Raw genomic sequence first — 12426 nt, 5'->3', positions numbered from 1 at the left:
GGTGTGAGTGATCATGCACTTTTGTTCTTAGAGAGATCGGGAGATTGAAATCCCTTTTATATTATTCAAATTTTGAATAACGTAACTAACATGATCTATCTTGGAATTTTAAAGTTTGCAAATTGAATTTGTCAAGATTTTAATGTATTCTTATCATCAATATAAATCTTTGAATAATTCATTGAAAAAGACTACTTTACCTTAAACTAGGAGATCAATGAACCAAAATATAGGATTTCTTATCATTAATCTAGCTCAAAAGAGATTGATTGAATAGATCATTCTTATACAGAAAATTTTCCTACTTAAAATCTGCCAATCACCTATTATAACTTTACTTATTATTGCCCCTTGCTTAGTGATGTCTCACCTCCATAGATCTACTTTTGTAAATCACCATCATTTATTTACTCACTATAATAATCTAGCTACTTGATAAGCATTACCATTTACAACTATCTAATATTGATGGCATTTACCATTAAAATTGATATAATTATAGGAAGAAAATAATTAGATTTCAACTATATATTTTATAGGTTAAAAAAAATAATTATAGTTAAATATGTTGGTTTGTGACACATAGCCACATAGGTGCTTAGAGATTAACACTTGAATAATAATGTCAAGTAACTAGTTTAGTGGGCATGAGTCCTATTTGCTGAGTCATTGAGTCACCGTGATTTACATCCTCTCAAATGTTCTGTTGGGCCGGGGTTTAGGGGGACCCTTGGGATTGAGAATTCAAGCTTTTGAGAGAAGAAGAAAAGTATAAGAATAATAGTATTTTTTTTATTAGCCTAGGTTTTTCTTTGTATTAATAATATTGTTATAAGAGATTTGTCATATGGGTGAAGTTTGGAAAGAATGATCAGAGATCAAGTCTCACCAGCGACACTGTGGGAGCAACCTCTCAAAGTGAGGGAGACTCCTTGTGCGCGGTAAGCAAGAAGGAAGACGGAACATAGTTTGATACTATATGTACCTTTTACGATGATTTGTTGTGCTACATTTTCTAATTTTTGTACTAAGATTTTTACTAGACTAGCGCTATGATTGTCCACCACGTATGTGGGGCAAACTTATTTTGTAGTTGTTATAGCATGGACCCGGGTCCACCTTGGTCCAGAGAATAGTTTGCTTTTATTATGTGTCTTTGTATATTTAGACTAAATTTCTGATTAGACTAATAAAATTGGATTCTTTTTTTTTTTAGAAGGAAGACGGAACATAGTTTAATTTGATACTATATGTACCTTTTACAATGATTTGTTGTGCTACAGTTTCTAATTTTTTACTAAGATTTTTACTAGACTAGCACTATGATTGTCCAGCACGTATGTGGGGCAAACTTATTTTGTAGTTGTTATAGCATGGACCTGGGTCTGGCTCTATTACATTATTTAGATGTTCATATACTTTTTCAGCCTACTGAGGCTTGAACTCACAACCTTCCAAATGGAAGTCCAACCCGAGTACCATTAGACCACATAGTCTTGGTAATAAAATTGGATTCTAATACATTAAATGTATAAATCGCAACTGGATATATCTTCAAAAATATTCTAACAACAATGAAAAGTTGAAAACCCGTTTGGTTAACTAGGATTTTTTTTTTTTTTTTGAGGGGTGAATATTTTTCTCGAATTTGAAGAAAAACATATTTTATCTTATTTTGTTGATCGAAATGAACACGCCTGTAGATTAGAGGTTAGCATGGCTGCGCAATATGATAAGGAGGTGCTGGGGGCTTTCAAGTCGAAAAAAGTGGAAGGCATGGGTAAAACATCTACGTTGATACCCGTATCTCTTGGACTAAGCCGCCACCAGGGTGGCTCAAGATAAATGTGGATGGCAGCTATAGGCGTAATGGTTTAGCTAGCTGTGGAGGAGTGCTGCGCGACGAAAATGGGGACTGGTGTAAGGGGTTTGCATACAACATTGGAAGATGCTCGGCGGAAGCTGCAGAGGCGTGGGGTGTGCTGCAAGGGCTACGGATGGCGAAGGACTTCGGAGCCTCGAGGATTATTGTTGAGTGTGATTCTAAGGCTACGGTGGAGAGTTTGTGTGAGAAAGAAGGATGGAGAAGCCAATGCCATAACATTGGCAGGCTCTGCATGCGAGAAGCTTTAGGCCTGGTGGAAGTGCGATACACACATGTTTTCAGAGAACAGAATCGGGTAGCGGATAAACTTGCGACTATGGACGAGGAGGGTGGAGTTGTTTTACGCTATTATGACTCACCTTCGCATGCGATCATTGAGCTGCTATCTCTGGACAAGGTTGGCGCATCCTCCTCCCGTAGAGTTCATAGAGCTTCTTGCGTCCAAACTCCAAAGGGTGCTGTAATTTTTGTCTTTTCTGGGTATCCCCTCCGTTTTGATATTAAAAAAAAAATTATTTTGTTGATTAAAAATTTATTCCAATGGAAATGAAATTCTTGCTCTCTATTGATATTCTATTTTCCATAGTAAATTTCATTTTTTCACACATTTTAAGAACAGAAGAAGTTACAACATGAATTCCTGACTTAACCGCATATATTTTTATTATGCATGAGCATTTGACTCTTTATTTATTTATTTATTTGGTGAGGAGCATTTGATTCTTTATTTATTTATTTTTTTGGTGAGAGCATTTGACTCTTTATACTAATTACTAGTTTTTTTACGCGCATTGCGCGATTGAGATAATGTCCAATATTTTTTTTTAAATAAGTACTTTAAAGTATATATCAATGCAAGATTATATTAGAATTGTTCATGCATAGATAATTGAATGTTGAATTTGTGTATTTATAATAGGTAATTCTAAGTTTACAAATGCAAGATAATATAGTCAAGATTGATTATAATATTCAATAAAATAATTATATAGGTATGGACATGGTTGAAACCAAATAAGGGACATAGGGGAGCACAAATAAAAATTAGGGCATAAAATATTAAATATATACTAATATTGAAGAGATAACTGTTGATTGCCAAACAAGGACATTGCGAGGTAGTTTCCCACTTCAATTTGTTGTGTGATTTGAATACTCTCTTTATCAATATATCTTCCGAAGTAGTTAATATGATTGCTTAATTATATATATATATATATATATATATATATATATATATATATATATATATATATATATATATATATATATATATATATATATGTATGTATGTATTAAAAAACAATTATTATTATTATTATTATTATTATTATTATTATTATTATTATTATTATTATTATTATTATTATTATTATATGTATATCATTAGGTCATTTTACATGTTAATCTAAACAGTTAATTTTTTCAAATATCTTTTTACCAACCGTTGATTAATTCGCTGGTCAAATCCGCTAACGCTAACCGCTAGCTGCTGGTTGTCAAACAAGTACATTGCGAGATAGTTCTCACTTCAATTTGTTGTGTGATTTGAATACTCTCTTTGTCAACAAATCTCTCAAGTAGTTAATATGCTCTGTCGGGTCGGAGTGTGAGGGCCCTTAGGGTTGGGGATTCAGCCTTTTAGGGTAAGTTAATATGATTGACTTTATTAATTATATATTTTTTAAATTTTTTCATGATATTAATAAAATACTTGGTAAATAAATATATAGCATTATTTTGTATTATAATTTTGATATTTAATTTTAAAAATAGTACACAAAAAGATAATAGACAATGTAGTGAATATAATCAATTGATGAATTTGACTGTAAAGAATTTTTACATTGGAGAAAAATAAAGACAATATAACTTATAAAATTATTTCTCATAATTAATTTATTGATAATGAATAATTTTTTTAATAAAGACATTGTAGGGACAATGTAGTGAATATAATCCATTGACGAATTTGAATGTAAAGAATTTTTATATTGGAGAAAAATAAAGACAATATAACTAATGAAATTATTTCTCTTATCTACTTTATTGATAATGAATATTTTTTTTGAATAAAGACATTGTAGACATATAATTCTAAATTAAAGAAATGCATATGTATTATTTTTTGTTGTAGCTACTAAATTATTATTTAATTTAATAAGAATAAAATAGAGTACTAATTATGTCAACTTTGATTGGGATGAGGTTCGAACTTAAGACCTTTCTTATTGAAATTAATGAGTAAGTTAACGGTGAACTAACAGAAATTAACGAAAAAGATAATATTTAACGGAAAAGTTAACGGATAATCATATTCATTAAGGATAAATTAGGAAATCTTAAGAAAAAATTAAAATTTGATCAATCTGAGCCATTCATTTGATTAAAATCTGTGACCGCCATTTTTTCTACCCATTATAGGTCTAAATCTCTTGAGCTCTTATTAGTATACTAGTTTTTTACGCGCATTGCGCGATTGGGATAATGCCCAATGTTTTTTTTTTTTTAAATAAGTACTTTAAAGTATATTAAGGCAAGATTATATTGAAATTGTTCATGCATAGATAATTGAAGGTTGAATTTGCGTATTTAAATAGGTAATTCTTCTCCCAAAGGTTGAGTCCCCTACCCAAGGGCCCCCCACACGTATACTAGTTTTTTACGCGCATTGCGCGATTGGGATAATGCCCAATGTTTTTTTTTAAATAAGTACTTTAAAGTATATTAAGGCAAGATTATATTGAAATTGTTCATGCATAGATAATTGAAGGTTGAATTTGCGTATTTAAATAGGTAATTCTTCTCCCAAAGGTTGAGTCCCCTACCCAAGGGCCCCCCACACTCTGACCCGACAGAGCATTGTAGGAAGTTGTAAATCACGGTGACTCAATGGTTCAGCAGACAGGACCAAATGCCGGTGCGAACAAGGAATCTGCCCACTTTGGACATAATTCCTGCACTGCCGCCGCCGAGGTTCAAACCTTGGTCTCTTCTCCCAAATACTGCCCACTAAACCATTGAGCTAAGCACGTGCTGGTTAAATAGGTAATTCTAAGTTTACAAATGCAAGATAATATAGTCAAGATTGATTATAATTGTCAATAAAATAATTGTATAGGTATGGTTGAAACCAAATACGGGACATAAGGGAGAACAAATAAAAATTAGGGCATAAAATATTAAATATATACTAATATTGTTTGAGGAGATTTCGACATTAGGATTTGTGGTTAAGTTCTATTAAGACTTTAATATTAGAATTAGATTAATGGTGTAATTATAATTCTATATTAGACGTTAATATTAGAATTAGACTAACGGTGAATTAACGAAAAAAGTTAAATGGATAATCATATAATTAAGGATAAATTAGAAAAATTTTAAAAAAAAAAATAAAATCTGAACAATTTGAACCATTCATTTGATTTAATAATTTGGCGGTCATTTTTTCTACCCAATGTTAATAATTAAATAAATTCGTTGGTCAAATCCGCTAATATAATCCGCTAACTGCTGATTGTCAAACAAGGACATTGCAAGGTAGTTCTCACTTCAATTTGTTGTGTGATTTGAATACTCTCTTTGTCACAAAATCTCTCAAGTAGTTAATATGGTTGGCTTTATTAATTATATATTTTTTTAATTTTTTCATGGTATTAATAAAATACTTGGTAAATAAATATATAACATTATTTTGTATTATAACTTTGATATTTAATTAGAAAAATAGTGCACAAAAAAGATAATAGACAATGTAGTGAATATAATCAATTGATGAATTTGAATGTAAAAATTTTTACATTTGAGAAAAATAAAGACAATATAACTAATGAAAATATTTCTCTTAATTAATTTATTGATAATGAATAATTTTTTTTCACTGAATTAAGACATTGTAAGGACAATGTAGCGAATATAATCAATTAATAAATTTGAATATAAAGAATTTTTATATTGTAGAGAAATAAAGACAATATAACTAATACAATTATTTCTCTTATTTAATTTATTGATAATGAATAATTTTTTTTTGAATAAAGGCATTGTGGACACATAATTCTAAATTAAAGAAATGCATATCTATAATTTTTTGTTGTAGCTACTAAATTATTATTTATATAATTTAATAAGAGTAAAATAGAGGTACTAATTATGCCAACTTTGATTGGGATGGGGTTCGAACCTAAGACCTTTTTTTTATTATTGAAATCAATGAGTAAGTTAACGGTGAACTAACGGCAATTTTTAAAATTTTAACGGAATTAGTAACGGTGTGTGGGTATTTTAGAAAATTTTAGTGTAAAATTTAAATCTTATCAATCTTTTAATCAATCTGAGCCATTCATTTGATTAAAATCTGTGACCGCCATTTTTTCTACCCATTATAGGCCTAACTCTCTTGGGCTCTTACTAGTATATATAGTATATATATAGTAGAAATTAATGAGTAAGTTAATGGTGAACTAACAGAAATTAACGAAAAAGATAATATTTAACGGAAAAGTTAACGGATAATCATATTCATTAAGGATAAATTAGGAAATCTTAAGGAAAAATTAAATTTTGATCAATCTGAGCCATTCATTTGATTAAAATCTGTGACCACCATTTTTTCTACCCATTATAGGTCTAACTCTCTTGAGCTCTTATTAGTATAGTAGAAATTAATGAGTAAGTTAACGGTGAACTAACATAAATTAACGAAAAAGATAATATTTAACGGAAAAGTTAACGGATAATCATATTCATTAAGGATAAATTAGGAAATCTTAAGGAAAAATTAAAATTTGATCAATCTGAGCCATTCATTTGATTAAAATCTGTGACCGCCATTTTTTCTACCCATTATAGGTCTAACTCTCTTGAGCTCTTATTAGTATAGTAGATATAGTAGATTTATAATCACTTATTTTCTACCAACTAAACAATAAAACTAATATTTCAAATAATATATTTCTTATAAATTTTAAATTCAATTTTTTTTTTTTCATGAACCAAACAGACTATCAGAGAATGATAATAAAAAAATATCATCAAATATCAATTTTGGACCCATGAGTATTAGTAAAATAACGATTTTTGGTCTACATGTTTAATTCTTATCATTTTTCATCCACGACTATTATTTTAGTACCAATTTTCTTTCACGACTATTATTTTAGTACTAAAATTCATTTTGCCGGTCACCTCTCCATTTAAGACATGTCGAAATCTAAACATTTTAGGATGTCCTTTTCAACTTAAGATTCCAATTTAAGCATGAATAATAGGATTTAAACCCTAAGATCAATCTCAATTCGCAGTTCTCCTCCTCATCCCACCTTAATTTGAGGAGAAGAACCGCGAATTGGGATATATCTTAGGGTTTAAATCTTTTTATTCATACTCAAATTGATATCTTAATTTGAAAAGGACGAAAATACCCTTAATAATTTGATATTTTGACATGTCTTAAACGAAGGGGTGACCGATGTGATGAATTTTGGCACTAAAACAATAATCGTGAATGAAAAGTGGTATTAAAATAATAGTCATGGATGAACATTGATAGGTTTTAAACATGTTGATCAAAACTGTCATTTTACTAATAATCGTGGGATAAGAATTGGTATTTGCTCAAAAAAATATTGTGGTTTACCTCTCACGCCATGCGCACCATTGTAATTTGTAACGTACGGGTCGGTTTCACCATTGTATTGTGGTTTAAAAGATTTGCCAGGCCGAAAACGTGAAGGATTAGTCATAACTCATAAGCTTCTTCAAAAAAAAGTACACGTGGCACTCCAGAAATCAATATACGTTATTCTTTACAGTCATATATTTGTCACCTTGTTCCATTCCATCGCTCTATACTCCACCGGAAATCCCTCACAAATCTCTCTCGCTTTCACATTTTAAGTACACCCCAAGTTATAATTTACTTTTTTCCGTGCCGGAAAATCCACCGGATGGCGGCGTCGTCGTGGCCGAAACGTGACTCCTCCTCGTCGTCGTCGTCCATAACCGACGAACATCCCGACGCTAATAAGAAGCTCAAGATCGCCGTCGCCGCCGGAGACCAGCCGTCGTCTCAAACTCCGCTCCTCATGCCCCGTCGCGTATCACTCAACCCCGCCGATTGCGACTTGGGTATGAATCTATCTTAGCTTGAAACTTTAACCAATCTTGCCAACTTGTATGTCGTGTATATATATAGCTGTGTTTTTTGAGGAATCTGCAACTGACATTGATTTATTATAACTTTATGATGATGTTTCAGATTTCTGTATTGAGTTCAATGGACTGCAAGGCTCAGGGCGGTATGAGAAGGAGTTCGCTTATTGCTGGTCTGGGGCTCGAGCGGATGTGGGGATCAGTGGGGGAAAGTATTGTTTTGGCTGCAAAATCATTGAATATCAGCCTGCAAACATTGGCGCTGATGATGACATCTCAGAAGACCACAAGAATGTATGTCGGGTAGGGGTGTCAAGGGGGGAAGATGGCAACAGTAGTAGTCTTGGAAGCCTGGGGGAGACGACGAACAGTTTCTGCATTCAAAACACCAGAGAGTTCTGCAGTGGAGGAAGGTTTTGTGGCTATGGTGAACGGTTCGAAATCGGGGATACGATAGTTTGTTGTGTGGATCTTGAGGCTAAACCGGCGTCCATTGGGTTCCACAGAAATGGGAGATGGATGGGAATGGCAAGCCAGTTTGATGGAGGGATTAAGGAGCTGGAATGGCAGTCTGCATATTTCCCTCATGTTCTGCTAAAAAATGTTGTTGTTCTTTTGCAGTTCTGCAGAGAAGATGGACTGGAGCCTGTTGAAGGCTACAAACCCTGGGCATCTTCTGTGCAAGATGGGAAAGCTTTTCCAGGCCCTACTTTATCTCCAGATGTTCATGGCTGTGACCTTATAATGATGGTTGGTTTGCCTGGTTCAGGCAAGACAACCTGGGCACAGAAATGGGCCGAGGAGCACCCCGAAAAACGATACATCTTGCTTGGAGAAAGCCATGCTTTTCATAAAATGAAGGTAAAGAAGACAAGATTTACTTGGTTCGGGAATCAGGATGGAGCAAAGCTGTTCTTTTATTAATTGACATCTGACAAGAAATTTGACACAATTATATTCACAGGTGCCTTCCCTGATGGATAAGTGTAACTATGATGAACTGATTGAGTGCTGGAATGGCCGTGCTGCTAAAGTCTTCAGTGCTCTTGTGTCCAGAGCTTCAAAGCTGCCTCGAAACTTCATCGTTGATCACACGAATGTCCACAAAGGTCTCCGTGGCCACAAGCTGAAGCCATTTGCAAACTACAACAAAGTATTGCCATGACTTCTGTCATAAATATTGTTTGGTTATTGTTGAGCATATTTAATGTGCAATCCAACTATCAGCTTTTAGTTGAGATGGAGCACATGCTTCAATTTGGTATCAGAGCCAGACCAAAGGTCATGGGTTCGTCACCCTATAAGCGACTACGGTCCACGTGGGGAACCCACCGCGGGGCGTGTTGAGCATATAACCATTAATGTGCAATCTAACTATCAGCTTATGCTTTTAGTTGAGATGTGCTCTTGTTATTGCCATGACTTCTAATGAAGCATACTGTCTATGGCTTTGAATTAGGTTGCTGTTGTGGTTTTCCCAGCACTAGAAGAGTTCAAGTCACGTGTTGTTAAGAGATACAAAGAACTGGGAAGGGGAATTCCTGCTGGAATCATAAATGAGGCTTTAGGTATCACCAAACTTCATATAATTTTGTCATTTTACATCTTTACTGTTCGGTTATGACTCGTTCGTTCTGGCTAATCACTTGGCAGCCAACTTTGTTTTGCCAATGAGCAAAGACATGCATGGAACAGATGAGCACTTTGATGAGGTAAAAAGATAGATGTTCATAAGAACAGTAAGTTTCTGCATTTATTTTTCCTCATGTTTTGCTCTTATCTGTCTATCCATGTTGTGTTTTAAGGTTTGGTTTCCGGAACTTGGAAGAGCAGAGTCAGAGAAGAACTTGGGTGAGATGAAAGCAAATATGAATTTTTTTGCAGTTCTGGGAGAACAGACTCAGAGTTCAAGCACTCCTAGGCCAGCAGGTTCTGCAGGCCTCTAGAGAACGAAGTTGACATGGATGGTGATTTCATGGAAGCTCAGCATTACTAAATTAAACAAGGAGTTTTATATATGGTGAAATTAGGAAATAGTTTAGATTCTTAGCTTATTGAAACAACTCTTCTCTTTAGATTCAACATTGAACTAATTAATATGGTATTTTCCCTAGTGATACTGATAAATGTTTTATAGTTACCATATCATTCAAGAATCTAATAGAGCAGCCCAAACCCGAAACTCTGGATTTATGTTTATCGGCATGATTAACCGTCTTAAATAACATTTAATGTTGTGCATGGAAACGCCGCAGCTACATATATAGCAGGCAAAGACACCACAAAGAATACATTAGCTTATAATGATTTTTGCACATACTTGTCACTTGAAGTATAAATAGGAGTTCAAAATACAAACTCCGAATTCAAAAAGAAAAAAAAAGGACAATTGCCAGTTGGTGACCACCCCCAATGTATACTACAGCGCCCAGTTGGTGCACAAAACGTGCACTAACTTCTTTTTTTTTTTTTTTTTTTTTGAGATCTACTGACATTAAAAAAAAAAAAAAGAAAAGTTGGTGCATGTTTTGTGCACCGGCGCGCTTCAGTGCACATTGAGGGTGGTCACGGTTGGTTTCGAGACTACCGGAACAGTCTTCGGCGGGTCAACACTACCGGAAACAAAGTAAAGATGGTAGGAAAAGTGTTTTGGTCTCAACTCTCGCGTGTATGTTTTAGATTATTCAACCCCTTTTACAATGTCTTCTCATGCTTTTTATACAAGCTCGGATGATTGTTTCTACTAAGTATAAATAGGAGTTCAAAATACAAACTTTGAATTCAAAAAAAAAAAAAAAAAAGACAATTGCCCGTTGGTGACCACCCTCAATGTGTACTGCACCCGCCAAGCTTGTGCACAAAACGTGTACTAACTTTTTTTTTTTTTTTTTTTTTTTTGAGATCCACTGACACCCCAAAAACAAAAACAAAGTTGGTGCACGTTTTGTGCACCGGCTGGGCGCGTTCAATGCACGTTGAGGGTGGTCACGGTTGGTTTCAAGACCACCGGAGCAGTTCACTGGCGGGCCAACATTACTGGGAACAAAGCAAAGATTGTAGGAAAAGTGTTTTGCTCTCAACTCTCGCGTGTATATTTCAGATTATTTTAGGCCTGTGCATCGGACGGATCGGATCGGATGATTTTTCCGTTCATCCGATCGGATTGCGGATTGCAATTTTGAAGTCCTATCCGTTTTTTTGAAACTAAAACCCTATCGGATATGCTATGTCGGATTTCGGATTATACGGATCGGATGTCGGACTTAATTCGTATTTGGAAAAGTTCATTAATAATTGAAAATTAAAAACTGAAAAAACATAATATGATTAATTTAATATGATAATATATAATCTACCAAGTCTCTATTACCAAAATAAGTAATAACTAATAAGTTAACAAAATAAAACATGCAACAACCTTTTAATGGACAGTTTGCAGAGCTAAATAATTTAAGTTTACAAACAAAATTGCAAAAAGTAAACCAAAAATACAAAATTAATCTAAGTTTAAGTGTTTAACTTCCAAAACATCAAAAATTCGAAGTTAATCACTTAAACTTCAGCAATCATTCCAGTCTAGGCCTTTTCAACAAATAACATCAATCACCATTTCTACACTTCTTCCTGTTAATATGAAAACTTAACACAATATTAGATTATTAGACAACATATGTAGTAAACAGCTAACTAAGTAACAATATTATGCTGTAGGGGCATTAGGCTAATAGCCTTATAGGCTCAGATTGCAATTTTCCATTTCAAGTAAGGATAGTGGCAAATTGCTCAAATGTGTTATAATAGCACATGAGCAACATAGCAACACTATACCATTTGTTCAAACAGTGGTGGAAGCATCATCATTGCCAAAAAATAAGTAATAATAAATAATAATGCATTAAAACTGAACAGAGATCAATTCAGAGGATGAGAGGAATACCAGAGATCCAGAATGGATGTAATGGGAGTATGGGACATCAATACTGAATAGTGAATACTGCTCAACTCTAAGTGGGGCAACATTTCTATAATATAATTATAGAAAGTTGTCAAGCGACTTAGACTGTTAAGACTCTTAGAGTTTCATCTTGTGAAGGCCAACAGCAAACAACAGTACAACACCATAACATATAAAGATAAATAATTAGTTAAACAAATAATAATTACTGAAAACATTACAGGAATGGATGACAGCATTGATGGTAGAGTAGTTCCAGCTCCAGTGGGTAACTCTGCAAAACAGTTAAGTATAAGTAATTAGTTCTAGACTTACAAGTTACAAAAGTAAAAAAGAAATGATTTAAAAAATATATATTTACCTTTCTCCAATCTTTCAACCTCATCTAAATTTTCCTCAAGTGTGATTGGCTTATTATGTAACCTCAGCC

At 33.5% G+C, this 12426-nt stretch overlaps 1 protein-coding gene across 1 annotated transcript; it reads left to right on the top strand.

The window, feature by feature from the left end:
• Positions 1–7757: 7757 nt before the first annotated feature.
• On the top strand, positions 7758–10099 carry LOC109165007 (heterogeneous nuclear ribonucleoprotein U-like protein 1). Its single transcript, XM_019313600.1, has 6 exons — positions 7758–8017; positions 8148–8902; positions 9006–9194; positions 9501–9609; positions 9695–9753; positions 9847–10099. The coding sequence occupies exons 1-6, from the start codon at positions 7837–7839 to the stop codon at positions 9985–9987; spliced, it is 1434 nt and encodes a 477-aa protein (XP_019169145.1). The 5' UTR covers positions 7758–7836; the 3' UTR covers positions 9988–10099.
• Positions 10100–12426: the final 2327 nt, after the last annotated feature.

Source organism: Ipomoea nil, unplaced genomic scaffold (assembly GCF_001879475.1).
Source record: "Ipomoea nil cultivar Tokyo-kokei standard unplaced genomic scaffold, Asagao_1.1 scaffold0317, whole genome shotgun sequence".
NCBI classification, from domain to species: domain Eukaryota; kingdom Viridiplantae; phylum Streptophyta; class Magnoliopsida; order Solanales; family Convolvulaceae; genus Ipomoea; species Ipomoea nil.
The sequence above is the reverse complement of the archived record's forward strand: the minus strand, read 5'-3'. Positions and strand labels throughout refer to the sequence as shown.